Raw genomic sequence first — 24082 nt, 5'->3', positions numbered from 1 at the left:
TTAAATAAAAAAAAATAATTTCAGTAGGCCTTTAAGACAGCCACGACATTATTTTCTTTACAAGTGTATGTAAACTTTTGATCGCGACTGTACACTTCATTACACATGTACTATATCACTATATCGATGATTAAATGCTTTATAATGCCCTTAAACATGCAGAATAATTTCCTAGGCTCATGATTTTAGAAATAATGTACACTTCACTGCACATGTTGCTGAACATGTTATATTTCTATGAGTGTTGGGTTTCAGCAGCACAGGCGTGCATTCGCTCTTTAATAATGTTCCCAGGGCTCTGTGTACGTACAGGCGGGTTTTAAAGATAAGTCGATCAAAATAAACATAATAAGATGTGTAATGCGCTGCTTTCTTCAGGCTTCTGATAGGACAAAATGTGCATGACAGCAGGTGTGTACGTGTTTGTGTGTAGACATAGACAGTTTTGAAACTACACTTGTGTGGATGGAGATTGTTTTAACCCCAAATATGTGTTTTTGAAACTCTCCGTGTTCGCGCGGACATGGCCTTAGTCACGTCCGTTCTGTCCTTGAGCAAGACACTTCACCCTTGTTCCTGATGGGTGGTGGTTAGGGCCTTGCATGGCATGTCCCGCCATCCGCGTGTGAATGTGTGTGTGGATGTGGAAATAGTGTCAAAGCTCTTTGTGTACATTGAATGTAGAAAAGCGCTATACAAGTATAACCCATTTACCATTTAACCCAGCTATAGAGATGGTCAGAATGCAGCTTGAAAACAGTCTGTAAAACATAAACTATGCAACATTTTGACCACCATTACATTATGCAGACCACAAGGAAGTAGGGTAGTACGGTTTACCGGTATTGGTATAGTACCGCGATACTAATGAATCATATTCCGTACTATACCGCCTCTAAAAAAGTACCGATCCCCCACCTCCTCGCCCCCCAGTCGTCGTCAAGTTGTGTTATTGCTGGTTTTACTAGCAGAGGAGCATGTTCGGCAGTGCACAATCACGGAGTACTTACAAGCAGACACAGTGTGTAGACAGAAAAGGGAGAACGGACGCATTTTGGCTTAAAAACTAACGATAAAGGTGAAGTTATAACACTGGAACGCCCTCAGGGAGAGGTACTTTAAGACATGGCTAGTTAGCTAGCGGCTAAAGTCCAGCCGCAGTCTGCAGTGTTGTAGCTAATACTAAATCACTCATCCTCGCCTCCATGGCGACAAATAAAGTACGTTTCTCACAAGTATCATCCCTGCAGGACGAGGAATAGCTAAACATGCTTCACTACACACCGTAGCTCACCGGCATCACCGCTAATGACGCCGATCATGAATGAACAAATGCCATGGGTGGATCTACACCTGACATCCACTGTAATGATACCAAGTACAGGAGCGTATCTAGTCGATACTACTATGATTACATCGATGTTTATTAGCATCAAAAATCTTTTTTCGTTTTTTCAAAATGTATATTATGTTTATAAACTCAGGAAATATGTCCCTGGACACATGAGGACTTTGAATATGACCAATGTATGATCCTGTAACGACTTGGTATCGGATTGATACCTACATTTGTGGTATCATCCAAAACTAATGTAAAGCATCCAAACAACAGAAGAATAAGTGATTATTACATTTTACCAGAAGTGTAGATAGAACATGTTAAAAGAGAAAGTAAGCAGATATTAACAGTAAATGAACAAGTAGATTAATAATTACTTTTCTACCACTTGTCCTTAATAGTGTTGACAAAATAATAGAATGGAAAATGACACAATATGTTACTGCATATGTCAGCAGACTAATTAGGAGCCTTTGTTTGCTCACTTACTAATAAAAGACAAGTTGTCTTGTATGTTCACTATTTTATTTAAGGACAAACTTGCAATAACAAACATATGTTTAATGTACCCTAAGATTTTTTGTTAAAATAAAGCCAATACTGCCATTTTTTGTGGTCCCCTTTATTTAGAAAAGTACCGAAAAGTATCGAAATAATTTTGGTACCGGTACCAAAATATTGGTATCGGGACAACACTAATTGAAGGTAAAAAGGCACTATACAAGTATAACCGATTTACCATTCAACCCAGCTATAAAGACTGTCAGAATGCAGCTTGAAAACATAATCTATGCAACATTTTGACCACCGTTTCATGTTATGTAGACCAGTGGTCCCCAACCACCGGTCCGTGGATCGATTGGTACCGGGCCGCACAAGACATTTAATATATATATATATATATATATATATATATATATATATATATATATATATATATATATATATATATATATATATATATATATATATATATATATATATATATATATATATATATTTTTTTTTTTTTTTTTTTAAATTAAATCAACATAAAAAACACAGGATGCACTTACAATTAGTGAACCAACCCAAAAAACCTCCCTCCTCCATTTACACTCATTCACACAAAAGGGTTGTTTCTTTATGTTATTCATATTTCTGGTTCGTACAGTATATATCAATATAGATCGATACAGTCTGCAGGGATACAGTCCGTAAGCACACATGATTGTATTTTTTAATGACAAAAAAATAAAAATAAAAAAAATAAAAAAATACATCCCCTTTAACATCCACATTCACACTGAGTGAAGGTTTTGGATATTGAAGTTTGAGTACTATGAATTTAGTGGCACTTTTTGGCTTGATTCTAGTCTTTTTCATGTAGAAATAAGACAAAATGAGGAATGTCTATTTTGAGCACTGTTGTATTTCGTCTCTTTCATTCGGTATCCATGCTGCAACATCCCCGAACTACATGGCGAGTACATTTGCGCACGGTGTTGCTCTTTTTTTAAAGACTGTACAATCACAGCAGCTTTGGAAAAGAGGCTGCTCAATGACCTTTTACGCCTTAATTATATATTTAAACAAAACAAAAAAAAAACACGCGTTCCTCGTGAAATGATTCGGAGTGGCTGTCGCGTTCATCAGCAAAGGCCACGGCTCCCAATTTGGGGAATGACCTGATGCGTCGCAGGTGACACGTGTGCTCATAAACATGCTTTTTTTTCACCCTGATTTATTAATGACTGCTTAAGCAGCAGCAAGAAGTGCTTTTATCTCCCCCCCTCCCTCCCTCAAATAATCTCATTAGTGTGTGGATTTACCTGCAGCTAATTAATTTACCGCATGCAAATCAACCTTGCCTCGTGTGATTGTGTTCTATTAAAAAATCCCAGTCCGTTTATAGCTTTTATCCTCATGTAAATCCCCCGGAGCACATTAGCTTCAAATAAGCGACACTTTATTAATGAAGTGTTGCTAAATTTAATTAAAAAAAGGAGATCAGAACAAAGGAAGCGAGGAACCTGTTGCTCAAACTCTACCCCCTTGTAGACTTTGAGGGTTCCACAATGTTCCTTGTAAGTCCAAACTATATGGAGATATTCATGAAGACGTCGTTCACATGCATCCAGACGCAGCCTGACTTGTTTCCAAGCAACAGGGGACCTGCGGGAGCTCGGTGACAGATGGTTGCTGAAGTTATTTTGGTTCTGAAGAGACGGCGAGGGAGGGCAGCAGAGGTGCTCGGACCGACATGAGCCGTGTGTGTGTGTGTGTGTGTGTGTGTGTGTGTGTGTGTGTGTGTGTGTGTGTGTGTGTGTGTGTGTGTGTGTGTGTGTGGTGAGGAAACGTTTGCACTTAACGTGAGGGAATTGGCAGCCTAGCAACCCAAACTAAGCAAAGACATCCCTAGCAACAAGACGGGAGGGGTTTTTAACCCGCCCTTTATCGACTCATCGCATGCATCAACGTACTTTTTTCGCACCCGCTAATAAAATTGCCAGCTCATTAGCAGGGCAGGCTCACAGGTTAGCTGCAGGTGTGCACGTGCGCAGTTAATGTGAAACTAGTGTTGTAACGATACCAATATTTTGGTACCGGTACTAAAATTATTTCGATACTTTTCGGTACTTTTCTAAATAAAGGGGACCGGAAAAAAAATTGCATTACTGGCTTAATTTTTTTACCAAAAATCTTAGGGTACCGTATTTTCCGCACTATAAGGCGCACCGGATTATAAGGCGCACCTTCAATGAATGGCCTATTTTAAAACTTTGTTCATATATAAAGCGCACCGGATTATAAGGCGCACCTTCAGTGAATGGCCTATTTTAAAACTTTGTTCATATATAAGGCGCCGCTAGTGTTGTAATAGTATAAAAATACAAATAATATGTAGAAACATGATAAAACAACCTAAAATAAGTACTTTTGTCTTGAAAAGTACTTATTTTATTATATTATAAGGCGCACCTTCAATGAATGGCCTATTTTAAAACTTTGTTCATATATAAGGCGCACCGGAGTATAAGGCGCACCTTCAATGAACGGCCTATTTTAAAACGTTGTTCATATATAAGGCGCACCGCATTATAAGGCGCGTAGAATAGACGCTACAGTAGAGGCTGGGGTTACGTTATGCATCCATTAGATGGAGCTGCGCAAAAGGGAATGTCAACAAAACAAATAGTGATTGTACTGACACTTCTACTTGCTGCTCTCTGTTCAACAACCCACTGGTCGAGTTTGTCCTCCAACTGTAGCCATCTCGCTTTGTTCCCTCGGAAACTCTGTTTAGTCTTCTTTACTTGGCGCAGGTCATCATGTTGCTTCCTCCACTTCCGCACCATTGATTCGTTAATGTTCAATTTTCTCGCTGCTGCTCTATTCCCGTGTTCTACTGCGTGACTGATCGCCTTTAGTTTAAACTCTGCGTCGTAAGCGTGTCTCTATAAGAGCCATTTTTGGGCCTTTACATAAAGTTTAGGTCTCGCAACTACGGTAATCAGCCGCCGACTTCATTTTCCCCCGTAGAAGAAGAAGTTCTTCTTCTATGGGGGAAAGAAGTTCTTCTACGGTAATCAGCCGCCGACTTCATTTTCCCCCATAGAAGAAGAACTTCTTCTTCTATGGGGGAAAGAAGTTCTTCTACGGTAATCAGCCGCCGACTTCATTTTCCCCCGTAGACTTCATTTTCCCCCGTAGAAGAAAAAGGGGAAAGAAGTTATTCTACGGTAATCAGCCGCTGACTTCATTTTCCCCCGTAGAAGAAGAAGTTCTTCTTCTACGGTAAGCAGCCGTTGAAGTCGGTGGCTGCTTACCGTAGTTGCGAGACCTGTTGTGGCTCAATATTGGTCCATATATAAGGCGCACCGGATTATAAGGCGCACTGTCAGCTTTTGAGGAAATTGAAGGTTTTTAGGTGCGCCTTATAGTGCGGAAAATACGGTACATTAAAATATGTTTCTTATTGCAGTTAAGTCCTTAAATAAAATAGTGAACATACAAGACATCTTGTCTTTTAGTAGTAAGTAAACAAACAAAAGCTCCTAATTAGTCTGCTGACATATGCAGTAACATATTGTGTCATTCATCATCCTATTATTTTGTCAACATTATTAAGGACAAGTGGTAGAAAATTAATTATTAATCTACTCAGTGGCCTAGTGGTTAGGGCAGTGGTTCTTAACCTGGGTTCGATGGAACCCTAGGGGTTCGGTGAGTCGGGCTCAGGGGTTCGGCGGAGGTCAAGACACACCCGACTCATCGTGTAAATACAAACTTCTCCCTATTGGCGTATTACGGATACGGCAACAGCTGACTGGTTTGCAGGTGTGTAATTTGTTGTGAGTTTATGCACTGTTAGTTTTGTTCTTTGAACAAGGTGATGTTCATGCACAGTTCATTTTGTGCACCAGTAATAAAACATGGTAACACATTAGTATGGGGAACATATTCACCATTAATTAGTAGCTTATTAAAGGCCTACTGAAATTTTTTTATTTATTTAAACGGGGATAGCAGATCCATTCTATGTGTCATAATTGATCATTTTGCGATATTGCCATATTTTTGCTGAAAGGATTTAGTATAGAACAACGTCGATAAAGTTCGCAACTTTTGGTCTCTGATAAAAAAAACCTTGCCCCTACCGGAAGTAGCGTGACGTTGTCAGTTGTTCACTCCCTCATATTTTCCTATTGTTTTCAACGCAGCTAGAGCAATTCGGACGATTACCCCATTAATTTGAGCGAGGATGAAAGATTTGTGGACGAGGAACGTTAGAGTGACGGACTAGAATGCAGTGAAAAACATATTTTTTTTCGCTCTGACCGTAACTTAGGTACAAGCTGGCTCATTGGATTCCACACTTTCTCCTTTTTCTATTGTGGATCACGGATTTGTATTTTAAACCACCTCGGATACTATATCCTCTTGAAAATGAGAGTCGAGAACGCGAAATGGACATTCAGTGCCTTTTATCTCCACGACAATACATCGGCGAAATGCTTTAGCTACGAGCTAACGTGATAGCATCGTGCTTTAACTGCATATAGAAACAAAAAAAATAAACCCCTGACTGGAAGGATAGTTAGAAAATCAACAATACTATTAAACCGTGGACATGTAAATACACGGTTAATGCTTTCCAGGCTGGCGAAGGTTAACAATGCTGTGCTAACGACGCCATTAAAGCTAACTTAGCAACCAGACCGCACAGAGCTATGCTAAAAACATTAGCTCTCCACCTACGCCAGCCAGCCCTCATCTGCTCATCAACACCCGTGCTCACCTGCGTTCAAGCGATCGGCGGAAGGACGAAGGACTTCACCCGATGCGTTTGGCGGCCCGGAGACGTAGGAAGTCAAGGTGAGGTCGGCGGCTAGCGCGTCTGCTCTCCAACAAAGTCCTCCTGGTTGTGTTGCTGTAGTCTGCTGCTAATACACCGATCCCACCTACAACTGTCTTCTTTGCAGCCTTCATTGTTCATTAAACAAATTGCAAAAGATGTCCAGAATACTGTGGAATTATGAAATGAAAACAGAGCTTTTTGTATAGGATTCTACGGGGTACCATAACTTCCGTTAAACTGACTTCGTCACGCGCATACGTCATCATACCGCAACGTTTCAGCCGGATATTTCCCGGGAAATTTTAAATGTCACTTTACAAGTTAACCCGGCCGTATTGGCATGTGTTGCAATGTTAAGATTTCATCATTGATATATAAACTATCAGACTGCGTGGTCGGTAGTAGTGGGTTTCAGTAGGCCTTTAACATGCAAATTAGTAACATATTGGCTCTTAACTAGTCATTATTAAGTACTTATTAATGCCTTATTCTGCATGGCCTCATTATAAGCCTAACCCTCTAACCCTAACCCTAACCCTAACCAAATAACTCTAAATTAAGTCTTTATTACTTAGAATATGTTCCCCTAGAGTCCAAAAAACTCTAAATTAAGTCTTTGTTACTTAGAATATGTTCCCCATACTAAAGTGTTACCAAAAACAGAACTTTGTCTTGAATTTAAAAAATATATATATATTTTATTTTTGACTAAAGGATTCGGTGAATGCGCATATGAAACTGGTGGGGTTCGGTACCTCCAACAAGGTTAAGAACCACTGGGTTAGAGTGTCCGCCCTAAAATCGGTAGGTTGTGAGTTCAAACCCCGGCCGAGTCATACCAAAGACTATAAAAATGGGACCCATTACCTCCCTGCTTGGCACTCAGCATCAAGGGTTGGAATTGGGGGTTAAATCACCAAAAATTATTCCCGGGCGCGGCACCACTGCTGCCCAATGCTCCCCTCACCTCCCAGGGGGTGAACAAGGGGATGGGTCAAATGCAGAGGACAAATTTCACCACACCTAGTGTGTGTGTGACAATCATTGGTACTTTAACTTTAACTTCATTTACTGTTAATATCTGCTTACTTTATCTTTTAACATGTTCTATCTACACTTCTGTTAAAATGTAATAATAACTTATTCTTCTGTTGTTTGGATACTTTACATTAGTTTTGGATGATACCACAAATTTGGGTATCAATTCGATACCAAGTCGTTACAGGATCATACATTGGTCATATTCAAAGTCCTCATGTGTCCAGGGACATATTTCCTGAGGTTATAAACATAATATACATTAAAAAAAAAACTAAAGAATATGTTGTGATGCCAAAAAATATCGACATAATCATAGTAGTATCGACTAGATACGTTCCTGTACTTGGTATCATTACAGTGGATGTCAGGTGTAGATCCACCAATGGCGTTTGTTTACATTTTGATGCCGGTGAGCTACGGTGTGTAGTGAAGCATGTTTAGCTATTCCTCGTCCTGCAGGGATGATACTTGTAAGAAACTCACTTTATTTGTCGCCATGGAGACCAGGATTAGTGATTTAGAAGTAGCTAAAACACTGCCGACGGCGGATGGACGTTAGCCGCTAGCTAGCTAGCCATGTCTTAAAGCACCTCTTCCTGAGGGCGTTTCAGTGTTATAACTTCACCTTTATCGTTAGTTTTTAAGCCAAAATGCGTCCGTTCTCCCTTTTCTGTCTACACACTGTGTCTGCTTGTAAGTACTCCGTGATTGTGCGCTGCCGGACATGCTCGTCTGCTGGTAAAACCAGCAATGACACGACGTGACCTCTCATTCAGTGGCGCCTCTTCCAAGAATACACACGGCCCCTCTCCCCTCCCTTCTCGCCCTCTGTCTGTTCCTTTTTCATCATGCTGATTTAAGTGGATTTTTACTTTTATAAATGTTTATTACTGTTGCAAAATGGTTGTTGAAGTAAAGGATTTTGGGGATTTCTGATGGTTTGTGTGGGCACCCAAAGGACTTCTGTGTGTTGTGTGTTGGCAGAGCAGCGCATAGATAGGACAGCAGCTTATTATTATATTGTGTTCAAAGTAGTGTTGTCCCGATACCAATATTTTATCAATATATACAGCTACATTTTTGTTTCATTTGACCACATAACTTTCCTCCAGCAGGTCTTATCTTTGTCCACGTGATGTCAGATGAAACAAAAATTGGCCACAATACCCAGCTATGTGTTTGGAGGAGAAAAGGTGAGGCCTTTAATCCCAGGAACACCACTCCTACCGTCAAGTATGGTGGTGGTAGTATTATGCTATGGGCCTGTTTTGCTGCCAATGGAACTGGTGCTTCACAGAAAGTAAATGGGACAATGAAAAAGGAGGATTACCTCCAAAATCTTCAGGACAACCTAAAATCATCAGCCCGGAGGTTGGGTCTTGGGCGCAGTTGGGTGTTCCAACAGGACAATGACCCCAAAACACACGTCAAAAGTGGTAAAGGAATGGCTAAATCAGGCTAGAATTAAGGTTTTCGAATGGCCTTCGCAAAGTCCCGACCTGTGGACAATGCTGACCGACCTGTGGACAATGCTGAAGAAACAAGTCCATGTCAGAAAACCAACATATTTAGCTGAACTGCACCAATTTTGTCAAGAGGAGTGGTCAAAAACTCAACCAGAAGCTTGTGGATGGCTACCAAAAGCACCTTATTGCAGTGAAACTTGCCAAGGGACATGCAACCGAATATTAACATTGCTGTATGTATACTTTTGCTCACATTTTCAGTAGACCCATGTGGAGGTCTTGCACCTCCGGGTTCTTCGGACCACCAAGAACGGACATGACAGGCGTGGCAGTTTTGAGATTTTGTTTATTTTGCAATAAACTCCTCTTTTCTTGCCCTTCTCGCTCTTCCGGTTGCTTTTCAGCCTTCCGCGTCTCCGGTTCGTTTTCGGGTTCTCTCTCTCTCTCTCTCATCAACTCCGACTTCACCAACCCCATCCTTCTCGGCCGCCGCCCTTTTGTAGAGTGACAGGTGATCAGACAACTGCGCCCAGGTGGGCCATCTACGCAACCTGTCGCCGATCTCAGAGCCGGCCCCCCCGGCACACCCCGCATCACTGCAGGCCTGCAGGCCACGCCTCCTCACAACTCATAATAAATTCATTAAATAACCAGACTTCATGAATGTTTTTTGTGACCAACAAATATGTGCTCCAATCACTCTATCACAGGGGTCGGCAACCCAAAATGTTGAAAGAGCCATATTGGACCCAAAAAACAAAAACAAATCTGTCTGGAGCCGCAAAAAATTAAAAGCCATATTACATGTGTCATGAGATGTAAATTTAATTAAGAGGACTTAGAGGAAACTAAATTAGCTCAAATATAGCTACAAATTAGGCATAATGATGCAATATGTACATATAGCTAGCCTAAATAGCATGTTAGCATCGATTAGCTTGCAGTCATGCAGTGACCAAATATGTCTGATTAGCACTTCACACAAGTCAATAACATCAACAAAACTCACCTTTGTGCACTCATGTACAACGTTAAAAGTGTGGTGGACAAAATGAGACAGAAAAAGAAGTGGCATAAAACACGTCCTAGAAAGTCGGAGAAAGTTATGCATGTAAACAGACTATACGGTGAGTTCAAGGACCGCCAAAATAAGTAGGACAAAACGGCGCTTGCCAAATACTTGAATCAGTGAAGCATATTTAATGTAAACAGTGTGATTTATAACAATTACGGAGGTTTGTGTCATGTTTGTCCTCCTACAGAAACCATACTAAAACAAAAAAATTGATTTTTTTTCCCCTCATCTTTTTCCATTCTTCATACATTTTTTTAAAAATCTCCAGAGAGCCACTAGGGCGGCGCTAAAGAGCCGCATGCGGCTCTAGAGCCGCGGGTTGCCGACCCCCGCTCTATCACAAAAAAATAAGAGCTGTAGAAATGATTGGAAACTCAAGACAGCCATGACATTATGTTCTTTATAAGTGTATGTAAACTTTTGATAAACATATATTAGACACAGCTCCCAGTGTGATGCAGTCACAAGTCAACAAACACACACACGGCGACTCCGGGCCGTGGGCATCGGTTTGACACATACACACACACACACACACACACACACACACACACACACACACACACACACACACACACACACACACACACACACACACACCACCCTCCATTGCCTGCCTGTATTTTCATGAACGCTTGACCTCTTGTGGTTTCACCCAAACACTGCGTTTGTCTGCAGTTGATTGGCTCTGAGTGAGAAGCTTAAAGTGTTCCATATAGATCTATAACACAGGTCATGACAGAGCGTACTCAATACCCCCGCGGCCTCCTCCTCTTCCCTCCGCTTGTCTTGTCCAGTCTTAATTGGCTGCCGTCTGACCCAGTGTGGCTCTTCATTCAGGACAACTGGCGCTGTGCTCTTCGGAAAGGTCACTCAGCCGTGGGGAAGAAGAGGCCACAAAAGGCTGCGCTGCCAATTGATCCACGCCCGTCAATACGCACACACACACACTGAACGGCGGCACAACTGTTGACCATTGTTGTCCGTGGACTTATTCCTCTATTTCTGTCATGCGTTCCAGCGCCGGTAACTTAGCAACCATCTGGAGAGCCCGAGAAGGGCATTTGGACAAAAGATTGGATAAATGCACTGATAAGAAACATCGTTGTTTGCCTTCTGCACACTACAACACACACACAAGTTCAGGCCTTGGGGGCAAACTGGGCTTATTTTGTTGACTCTTTGTTTATTGTTGCACGTTAAGATGCCACTACTCAAACAAGGACTTTATTTTAGGGCACAGGCAACGACTTTAGGAAATGTTCAGAGTAGAGATGTCCGATAATATCCGACTGCCGATATTAATCGGCCGATAAATGCTTTAAAATGTAATATCGGAAATTATCGGTATCGGTTTCAAAAAGTAAAATGTATGACTTTTTAAAACGCCGCTGTACGGAGTGGTACACGGACGTAGGGAGAAGTACAGAGCAGTTGCGTCTCCCAGTCATACTTGCCAACCCTCCCGAATTTCAGTCCCCCTCCCGAAAATCTCCCGGGGTAACCATTCTCCCGAATTTCTCCCGATTTCCACCCAGACAACAATATTGGGGGCGTGCCTTAAAGGCACTGCCTTTGCGTGCCGGCCCAGACACATAATATCTACGGCTTTTCACACACACAAGTGAATGCAAAGCATACTTGGTCAACAGCCATACAGGTCACACTGAGGGTGTCCGTATAAACAACTTTAACACTGTTACAAATACCGTATTTTTCGGAGTATAAGTCGCTCCGGAGTATAAGTCGCACCGGCCGAAAATGCATAATAAAGAAGGGAAAAAACATATATAAGTCGCACTGGAGTATAAGTCGCATTTTTTGGGGGAAATTTATTTGATAAATCCCAACACCAAGAACAGACATTTGAAAGGCAATTTAAAATAAATAAAGAATCGTGAACAACAGGCTGAAATAGTGTACGTTGTATGAGGCATAAATAACCAACTGAGAACGTGCCTGGTATGTTAACGTAACATATTATGGTAAGAGTCATTCAAATAACTATAACATTTAGAACATGCTATACGTTTACCAAACAATCTGTCACTCCTAATCGCTAAATCCCATGAAATCTTATACGTCTAGTGAATGAGCTAAATAATATTTGATATTTTACGGTAATGTGTTAATCATTTTACACACAAGTCGCTCCTGAGTATAAGTCGCACCCCCGGCCAAACTATGAAAAAAACTGCGACTTATAGTCCGAAAAATATACGGTATGCGCCACACTGTGAACCCACACCAAACAAGAATGACAAACACATTTCGGGAGAACATCCGCACCGTAACACAACATAAACACAACAGAACAAATACCCAGAACCCCTTGCAGCACTAACTCTTCCGGGACGCTACAATATACAACCCCCCCCCCCCCCCCACAACCCCGCCCACCTCAACCTCCTCATGCTCTCTCAGGGAGAGCATGTCCCAAATTCCAAGCTGCTGTTTTGAGGCATGTTAAAAAAAATAATGCACTTTGTGACTTCAATAGTAAATATGGCAGTGCCATGTTGGCATTTTTTTCCATAACTTGAGTTGATTTATTTTGGAAAACCTTGTTACATTGTTTAATGCATCCAGCGGGGCATCACAACAAAATTAGGCATAATGTGTTAATTCCACGACTGTATATATCGGAATCGGTAATTAAGAGTTGGACAATATCGAAATATCGGATATCTGCAAAAAAGCCATTATCGGACATCTCTAGTTCAGAGTTAAACCTTTGGAGATGTGACGTTGCCAAACGAGTCGAGTCTATTACTGTAAACGGCTCTTTTAAATGAACAATGAAAACCGAATCTTATGTTGTTGTGGTTGTTTCCTTGATGAAAACAAAGTACCCCGGGTTGACTTCTAAAGATGAAATACGTACAACAACAAGGCAATTTTTTAAAATGGCTCCTCAAACGTACGACTCCCTTTAAAGAGCAATACGGATAGTACAGGATAGACTTTATTATGAACTATGAACAATTTCCCTTGTGGATCATTAAAGTTTGTCTAAGTCTAATGTCTAAGTCTATTTATGTATTGATTATACGGTGTGGCAGAGAACCAGCAGCTAGTCTTCGGTGCAAACATGGCCGAGGCAGATCCAAAAGTCCACAAAAAAGAAGCGCAGAAGTCATAAAAGTGCCATGAAAACACACAAGTGCATGAAACAAAACGCATGAAACCAAGAGGGAAACATCAAGAACACAAAGGAGGACACACGGGCCAAAGAGCTCCTGCAACCAGCAGCCACTATACAGCGGCGCCATCTTGAAAGAAAAAAACAACAACATTTTTATTTGAAAAAACACAACAAATACAGCAACAATGTCGAGAACATTAACAAGAAGATTAATAAGAAAAGGCATAGTAAGAAAAAACGGTAACACTTTAGTATGGGGAACATATTCTAAGTAACAACGACTTCATTTAGAGCAGGGGTGTCAAACTCAAATACAGAGTGGGCCAAAATTTAAAACTGAACAAAGCCGCGGGCCAAGGTTGAACAAATTAACCTTTTAAAAGGGACCCAAACAAGTTTTGCATTGAATATTGAACAAGCAAGGCTTATATAACTTTATAGTGACATGCAAAATCGAGTTTCAAATAATAATAATAATAATAATAATTCAAAAATATCAATGGCATATCAAAAAAAATTACAATTAAAATTAAATGCCTCTTTTCTATTTGCAGCCTTCTGAGGTAAATATCAAAATAAACTTTTCCCACAGGCTAATAATAAATTTGAAAATAAAATAACAATAATGAATGAATCAAACATTCAAGCCTTGAAGTAGCAAGAGAAAGTGCATGAATCAAACGTTAATTATTGCTCAGTTTGCTACACTGATTTGCTTTAACACTGAATGTGGAACAAGCAACGCTTATTTAACTTAATAGTGCAAAATCAACTTTCAAAAAACAAACAAAAAAACATCAATGGTATATTAAATAAAATGTAAATAAAAAATGTAATGCCTCTTTTCTATTTGCAGCCTTCTGAGGTAAATATCAACATTAACTTTTTCCACAGGCTAATAATAAATGTGAAAATAAAATAACAATGAATAAATCAACCATTCAGGCATTTTTACTGCTCAGTTTGCGACACACTGATCTAATCTGATGTGCCCAAGCCAGATAGCTGCCATCTTTTCTGGGATGCTAGTTCATTAATGTCGGGGCTCAGGTGGGCGGGGTTTGCTGGTAGCGGGGGGTGTATATTGTAGCGTCCCGGAAGAGTTAGTGCTGCAAGGGGTTCTGGGTATTTGTTCTGTTGTGTTTATGTTGTGTTACGGCGCGGATGTTCTCCCGAAATGTGTTTGTCATTCTTGTTTGGTGTGGTTTCACAGTGTGGCGCATATTTGGTAACAGTGTTAAAGTTGTTTATGCGGCCACCCTCAGTGTGACCTGTATGGCTGTTGATCAAGTATGCATTGCATTCACTTATGTGTGTGTAGAAGCCGCATATATCATGTGACAGGGGCCGGCACGCTGTTTGTATGGAGGAAAAGCAGACGTGACGACAGGTGCCTTTAAGGCACGCCCCCAATATTGTTGTCCGGGTGGAAATTCGGGAGAATGGTTGCCCCGGGAGACTTTCGAGAGGGGCACTGAAAATCGGGAGGGTTGGCAAGTATGAGTATTAGCGGTGAATGCGGTGTAACAGCGGCACCGCTGCTGTATACATTTGGCCCGCGGGCCAGAGTTTGACACCCGTGATTTAGAGTTATTTGGTTAGGGTTAGGGTTAGGGTTAGGGTTAGAGGGTTAGGGTTAGTATTGGTGAATATGTTCCCCATACTAAAGTGTTACCGGCTTACTGGTTGTATAATAAGGCCATGCAGAATAAGGCATAAGTACTTAATAATGACTAATTAAGAGCCAATATGTGACTAATTTGCATGATAATAGGCAACTAATTAATGGTGAATATGTCACAATACGACGGTTCTGAGTTCAATCTCGGGCTCGGGATCTTTCTGTGTGGAGTTTGCATGTTCTCCCTGTGACTGCGTGGGTTCCCTCCAGGTACTCCGGCTTCCCCCCCCCCGCGACCCCGAAAGGGACAAGCGGTAGGAAATGGATGGATGGATGGATGTTCCCCATACTAAAGTGTTACCGAAAAAACAAATGTGTTTATAAACTTTTTTCTTTAATAAACTAGTGGTTTTTGAGCATCTTTATATTGTAGGAGGTTGACTTTGTTTTTAAAAAAAATACATTTTTAAAATAAAAAAATTACCCATGACCATTATTATGTTTTAGTAATTTTTTTCTTTTTTTTCTTAGCATCCCAAAAATAATATAACTTTCAAAAAATATGCGCAAGTTGGAAATCTTGAGATAGTTTGTTGTGTGCAACTGTAATGTGATTACTAATAACACTAACAACAGGCATTAATGCGTTACAAAAATAATCTGATGATGACCAACAATCGGCCAGCCTGTTTTTATGATGATGCCGCCTATTTGTGATGATGCCACTAGAGGTCCTTCTCCCCCAAGTCATCAACTACGCCATCCTTGAGGTTTTCATTTACAATGCAACATGAACAAATGTTGTATTAAGTGTGCAACACTTTGCAAGATTCAATGTCTAACCTACTATTACTGTTATTAACCTCCTTAGAACCCAACAATAAAAACATCAAATAAATCTACTGTGAGACATAATAAATGATTACATACTTTTTTTATTTTACTATTTTGTACAAGTATTTGTGCCCCATGTTGCATAGGTTACCTGTGCATACATGGTTTGTGGAATTAGTTTATTTTGTGTGTGTGCGTGCATATATGTGTATACATATGCTGTATGTGTGTATGTATATATAGAGTACAGGCCAAAAGTTTGGACACACCTTCTCATTCAATGCGTTTCCTTTATTTGCATGACTATTTACATAGTAGATTGTCACTGAAGGCATCAAAACTGTGAATGAACACACGTGGAGTTATGTACTTAACAAAAAAAGGTGAAATAACTGAAAACATGTTTTATATTGTAGTTTCTTCAAAATAGCCACCCTTTGCTCTGATTACTGCTTTGCACACTCTTGGCATTCTCTCGATGAGCTTCATGAGGTAGTCACCTGAAATGGTTTTCACTTCACAGGTGTCATAGTTTTGATGCCTTCAGTGACAATCTACATTGTAAATAGTCATGAAAATAAAGAAAACGCATTGAAAAGAAAAGGTGTGTCCAAACTTTTGAGCTACAAATAAAACAACATTTAAATACTTATTTGCACAATTAAACAAAAACAAATCATGTTTAGTCGATGTAGAGTATTATAATAGCATGAATCATATCAATTAGTCTAAAAAAACAAAAAAAGAACAAAAAACAAAACTAAACATGATGTATGATTGTTTATAATGATAATAATTATTACAATATTAATAATAGCAATATACCTAACAAAATTCCTGAGGCTGCCTTAAAAAAATTGTATTCAATGAAAATAAATGAAATTGCATATTTGAAAAAAAACTTGTGATGTAGCCTGGTCTAATAATTATCTGGATTAATGATGAATAAATAAATAAAGCATACAGACGAATAGACAAATAAAGGAGTATGTAGACAGTTGAAATAAATTGTGTGTTTAATCTACGTACATACATGATTAATGCAATATTTTTTGTGATTAACTACATGAGTTAACTCGTCATTTTGACATTCCTAATATATACACACATGTACACACACACACACACACACACACACACACACATATATATATATATATATATATATATATATATATATATATATATATATATATATATATATATATATATATATATATATATATATATATATATATATATACATATATGTATACATATATGTATGTATGTATGTATGTGGGTGTATATTTTTTCTTTACATATATATATATATATATATATATATATATATATATATATATATATATATATATATATATATATATATATATATATATATATATATATATATACATATATGTATACATATATGTATGTATGTATGTATGTGGGTGTATATTTTTTCTTTGCATATATATATATATATATACATATATGTATACATATATGTATGTATGTATGTATGTGGGTGTATATATTTTCTTTATATATATATATATAAAAATATATATATACTTACATATATACACTACCGTTCAAAAGTTTGGGGTCACCCAAACAATTTTGTGGAATAGCCTTCATTTCTAAGAACAAGAATAGACCGTCGAGTTTCAGATGAAAGTTCTCTTTTTCTGGCCATTTTGAGCGTTTAATTGACCCCACAAATGTGATGCTCCAGAAACTCAATCTGCTCAAAGGAAGGTCAGTTTTGTAGCTTCGGTAACGAGCTAAACTGTTTTCAGATGTGTGAACATGATTGCACAAGGGTTTTCTAATCATCAATTAGCCTTCTGAGCCAATGAGCAAACACATTGTACCATTAGAACACCGGAGTGATAGTTGCTGGAAATGGGCCTCTATACACCTATGTAGATATTGCACCAAAAACCAGACATTTGCAGCTAGAATAGTCATTTACCACATTAGCAATGTATAGAGTGTATTTCTTTAAAGTTAAGACTAGTTTAAAGTTATCTTCATTGAAAAGTACAGTGCTTTTCCTTCAAAAATAAGGACATTTCAATGTGACCCCAAACTTTTGAACGGTAGTGTATATGTATATATGTGTGTGTGTGTGTGTGTGTGTATATTAGGAATGTCAAAATGATGAGTTAACTCATGTAGTTAATCACAAAAAATATTGCATTAATCATGTATGTACGTGGATTAATCACGCAATTTATTTCAACTGTATACATACTCCTTTATTCATCTATTCGTCTGTATGCTTTATTTATTTATTTATCATTAATCCAGATAATTATTAGACCAGGCTACATCACAAGTTTTTTTTCGAATATGCAATTTCATTTATTTTCATTTAATAAAATTGTTTTAAGGCAGCCTCAGGAATTGTGTTAGGTATATTGCTATTATTAATAGTGTAATAATTATTATCATTATAAACAATCATACATCATGTTTAGTCTTGTTTATTGTTCTTTTTTTTATTTTATTTTTTAGACTAATTGATATGATTCATGTTATTATAATACTGGACATCGACTAAGCATGATTTGTTTTTGTTTAATTGTGCAAATAAGTATTTAAATGTTGTTTTATTTGTCGCTCATGCTGTCGTGATTGTCGCCGCACTGTCAGTCAAATATCATTATTGCATCATTAAGTCATTATTGCACAACTTCATGCAGCACACTAAAAATGGCGCCTTGACAAAAAAAAGCATCCCGACAGTTTATGTCCTTATAAGGTTTTGTTTACTTTCCACGTCCCTTGCAGCGCTCATTAATAACTGCATGCAAGTGACTCACCACTTACGTGTCTTTGCGTGTTGCAGTTTTTTCCATTTTTCATTAAATCGTTGTCTTACATTTTGAAGTGCATCATTTTGTGCAAACAGCAATAAAGGTGAGCGTGTAAAAAAGAGGGCGTGGCCAAAGTGTGAGGAGATCCAAGTGGAAGCAGAAAGTAGAAGAATGAGGAAAAGCCACCATGAGGACGCTGCTGATTTTCTCTCTCCTTCTTTCCTCCACCCCTCAACTATATGGTAAGTTTGCTTTTTGCTTTTTTTTTTTTTTTTTAAATCACATACTTTTTCCTCTGACTTGCATGCGTCCGGTGCGTGACGTCAGAGCGTGCCGATAATCAATCAAACTTGCGCTCAAAGTGTTCAAAATGACAGTAAAAGTGACGCATTTAGGACAATAATACACTTTGCGTTCTCTCATCGGACACTTCATTAGGTACACCTGCACGTTTCATAACAATACGTTCATTATTGAGAGGCCAAAAAAACTAAATTCTGCGAAAAATTAACCCAAATACTAGAGATGTCCGATAATGGCTTTTTTGCCGATATCCGATATTCCGATATTGTCCAACTCTTAATTACAAATTCCGATTAAAATTATGCCTAATTTTGTTGTGATGCCCCGCTGGATGCATTAAACAATGTAACAAGGTTTTCCAAAACAAATCAACTCAAGTTATGGAAAAAAAAATGCCGACATGGCACTGCCATATTTATTATTGAAGTCACAAAGTGCATTATTTTTTTTTAACATGCCTCAAAACAGCAGCTTGGAATTTGGGACATGCTCTCCCTGAGAGAGCATGAGGAGGTTGAGGTGGGCGGGGTTGAGGTGGGGGCGTAGGGGCTAGCGGGGGTGGATATTGTAGCGTCCCGGAAGAGTTAGTGCTGCAAGGGGTTCTGGGTATTTGTTCTGTTGTGTTTATGTTGTGTTACGGTGCGGATGTTCTCCCGAAATGTGTTTGTCATTCTTGTTTGGTGTGGGTTTACAGTGTGGTGCATATTTGTAACAGTGTTAAAATTGTTTATACCGCCACCCTCAGTGTGACCTGTATGGCTGTTGACCAAGTATGCAATTGCATTCACTTGTGTGTGTGAAAAGCCGTAGATATTATGTGACTGGGCCGGCACGCAAAGGCAGTGCCTTTAAGGTTTATTGGCGCTCTGTAATTCTCCCTACGTCCGTGTACACAGCAACGTTTTAAAAAGTCATACATTTTACTTTTTGAAACCGATACCGATAATTTCCGATATTACATTTTAAAGCATTTATCGGCCGGTAATATCGGCAGTCCGATATTATTGGACATCTCTACCAAATACTGCTCACAGTATAAATTCTCAAAGCGAATTTTCAATTTGTGGTGTCATTACTCCCCAATCAATCAAGCAATCATCCATCCACCCATCCAATTTCTACCGCTTGTCCCTTTTGGGGTCGCTGGAGCCTATCTCAGCTGCATTCAGGCAGAGGGCGGCGTACACCTTGGACAAGTCGCCACCTCATCACAGGGCCAACACAGATAGACAGACAACATTCACACACTAGGGCCGATTTAGTGTTGCCAATCAACCTATCCCCAGGTGCATGTCTTTGGAGGTGGGAGGAAGCCGGAGTACCCGGAGGGAACCCACGCAGTCCCGGGGAGAACATGCAAACTCCACACAGAAAGATCCCGAGCCCGGGATTGAACTCAGGACTACTCAGGACCTTCGTATTGTGAGGCACATGCACTAACCCCTATCCCACCGTGCTGCCCATCAAGCAATCAATCAAAGTTTATTTATATAGCCCTTAATCACAAGTGTCTCAAAGGGCTGCACAAGCCACAATGACATCCTCGGCTCAGATCCCACATCAGGGCTACAAAAAACTCAACCGAACTGTTTCCAACACTTAGGTGTGTTAGATATGATGTACAGTGTAGGTGTAAACTACCATCCTTCGAAGAAAACAGTATACAGTCGTACCTCGCCATATTGCGCATATTGTTCGGGAAAAAAATGTAAAACATATTATATGTATTTTTGACCCAAATGAAATATTTTAAAGGAAAAAAAAAAGGCTAAATGAACTAAACATATCAAACCTATATATATATATATATATATATATATATATATATATATATATATATATATATATATATATATATATATATATATATATATATATATATATATATATATATATATATGTGTGTGTGTGTATAAGATTAATGGCTACAATGAGCATGTTTTATATATATCTTATACACATATATATATGTGTATAATATATATATATATATATATATATATTTTTTTTTGTTTGTTTGTTTTTTTGTCATAAAAAAATACAATCATGTGTGCTTACGGACTGTATCCCTGCAGACTGTATTGATCTATATTGATACATACTGTAGGAACCAGAATATTAATAACAGAAAGAAACAACCTTTTTGTGCGAATGAGTGTGAATGAGTGGAGGGAGGTTTTTTGGGTTGGTTCACTAATTGTAAGTGTATCTTGTGTTTTTTATGTTGATTTAATAAAAATTAAAAAAATATATATATACACTACCGTTCAAAAGTTTGGGGTCACATTGAAATGTCCTTATTTTTGAAGGAAAAGCACTGTACTTTTCAATGAAGATAACTTTAAACTAGTCTTAACTTTAAAGAAATACACTCTATACATTGCTAATGTGGTAAATGACTATTCTAGCTGAAAATGTCTGGTTTTTGGTGCAATATCTACATAGGTGTATAGAGGCCCATTTCCAGCAACTATCACTCCAGTGTTCTAATGGTACAATGTGTTTGCTCATTGGCTCAGAAGGCTAATTGATGATTAGAAAACCCTTGTGCAATCATGTTCACACATCTGAAAACAGTTTAGCTCGTTACAGAAGCTACAAAACTGACCTTCCTTTGAGCAGATTGAGTTTCTGGAGCATCACATTTGTGGGGTCAATTAAACGCTCAAAATGGCCAGAAAAAGAGAACTTTCATCTGAAACTCGACAGTCTATTCTTGTTCTTAGAAATGAAGGCTATACCATAAAATTGTTTGGGTGACCCCAAACTTTTGAACGGTAGTGTGTATATATATATATATATATATATATATATATATATATATATATATATATATATATATATATATATATATATATATATATATATATATATATATATATATATATATATATATATATATATATATATATGTGTGTGTGTGTGTATAAGATTAATGGTTACAATGAGCATGTTTTATATATATCTTATACACACACACACACATATATATATATATATATATATATATATATATATATATATATATATATATTTATATATATATATATATATATATATATATATGTGTGTGTGTATAAGATTAATGGCTACAATGAGCATGTTTTGTATACACAGCTTGGGATTTGAAGCATGATACTGCATGTAACTGATAAAGCATGTTCCCCGGGGTCACACGCGGCCCCCCACCCCCGCCCCACTATTTGAGAATGACTGTAGTAAAAGAAGGACAGCACGGTGGCAGAGGGGTTAGTGCGTTTGCCTCACAATACGAAAGTCCTGAGTAGTCTTGGGTTCAATCCCGGGCTCGGGATCTTTCTGTGTGGAGTTTGCATGTTCTCCCCGTGACTGCGTGGGTTCCCTCCGGGTACTCCGGCTTCCTCCCACTTCCAAAGACATTCACCTGGGGATAGGTTGATTGGTAACACTAAATTGGCCCTAGTGTGTGAATGTGAGTGTGAATGTTGTCTGTCTATCTGTGTCGGCCCTGCGATGAGGTGGCGACTTGTCCAGGGTGTACCCCGCCTTCCGCCCGATTGTAGCTGAGATAGGCTCCAGCGCCCCCCGCGACCCCAAAGGGAATAAGCGGTAGAAAATGGATGGATGGATGGATGTAGTAAAAGAGTGTAAAGGTGACTAAAGGGCGTTACTTCATGTTTAAAGGGCTGTCGTTATGTAAAAAATACATACTTAAAAGGTGGGAAACATTTTTTTATGCTCTACCTATTCAAATATTTTATTTATTATAAATTATTCCTACTTTGCGAAAATTAATTTCCCAGAACTAATTAACAGCGATAAATACCGTTGGTGGCAGATTTGACTTTGTTCTTCTTTACAGTGGCCAATAATACTGTAGAATCATTATTTTTAGTTCATTTAGTCATTTTAATTCTTGAACATGCTTAATTTCGGATAAAATAAATAGAAGAATATATAGGCCACAGGACCCCCGCGACCCGGGTAGAAAATGGATGGATGGATGGATGCTTTAAAAATATTTGACAAAAATCCACATTATAGAGAAGTTGCAATGTTCAACTGTACATCACATGTTTTATCAAATAGGAAGAAGCAGATCTTATTTACTCCTATACTACCTTCTCTATGTCCTTATACACATGGGTTTATTTCCCATTTAGACATGCACCCTTTTCTATAAGGGAAAGAAAAGAATGAAGAATGTGTAATAATAAATATATGACTACTAATGTGCAAAACATGTTTTTTACACTATACAGTCTGTAATTTTACTCCACATATGGATTGATGTATGGGCATAGCGTGCGTTAAAGTAATATGATAAACTATGAATGCATCTTTTTACTAGTCTCTTCTCGGGTTTTACAGTATACCAGTACTAGTATAGTATCGCGGTACTAATGAATCAAAAACGGTACTGTGAGGGTTTCCCTCTTGTGGGTTCTCCTCACCGTGATACCACTTCTCGGAAGCCCGGGAGTCTGGGTTGAACAATCTTTTATTTTGTATGCAAACGCCAGGACAGCACTCTGCTCCACAACTTTTCAGTATGTTCATGTCCAGCGCGCGTTTGCTCAGAACTCCCACTCTCAACCACGGTGTCTCGGCCCGGCTGCTTGTAATAAGCGTGACAGGTGATTGGATGATCAGCCCCAGCTTGGTAATCCAATCACCTGCCAGCTGTGCTTCGAGGCCGGTCCTTACACACGGCAGGCCCGCAGACCACGCCCCCCTCCACACGTACTATAGTCTATTTGAAAAGTACCGGTTCGCCATATTTTTTCTTTTAACGGGCATGACGGCGCGTGGTCGCGACATTGCTGGTTTTCCGAGCAGAGGAGCATGTTCGGCAGCGCACAATCACGGAGTACTTACAAGCAGACACAACGTGTAGACAGAAAAGGGAGAATGGATGCATTTTGGTCTAAAAACTAACAATAAAGGTGAAGCTATAACACTGAAACGCCCCCAGGAAGAGGTGCTTTAAAACATGGCTAGCTAGTTAGCGGCTAATGTCCAGCCGCAGTTGGCAGTGTTTCAGCTACTTCTAAATCACTAATACTGGTCTCCATGGCGACAAATAAAGTATGTTTTTTATAAGTATCATCCCTGCAGGACGAGGAATAGC

General features: G+C 38.9%; 1 protein-coding gene across 2 annotated transcripts in view; it reads left to right on the top strand.

Moving 5' to 3' along the window:
• The window catches only part of LOC133651878 (integrin beta-3-like), a 123922-nt gene that overhangs the window by 50045 nt on the left and 49795 nt on the right, over window positions 1–24082 (top strand). Inside the window, exon 2 of one of the 2 annotated variants that reach the window (XM_062050079.1) lies at window positions 18765–18911. In XM_062050079.1, the coding sequence (XP_061906063.1) occupies window positions 18857–18911 (55 nt within the window). In that variant the 5' untranslated portion in view covers window positions 18765–18856. Of the gene's footprint in view, window positions 1–18691; window positions 18912–24082 lie in introns of those variants that run through there. The other variant, XM_062050080.1, reaches the window with a different exon arrangement.

This window comes from Entelurus aequoreus, linkage group LG06, assembly GCF_033978785.1.
Source record: "Entelurus aequoreus isolate RoL-2023_Sb linkage group LG06, RoL_Eaeq_v1.1, whole genome shotgun sequence".
In the NCBI taxonomy this organism is placed as follows: domain Eukaryota; kingdom Metazoa; phylum Chordata; class Actinopteri; order Syngnathiformes; family Syngnathidae; genus Entelurus; species Entelurus aequoreus.
Note: the sequence above shows the minus strand (reverse complement) of the source record. Positions and strands in the feature narration are given on the sequence as shown.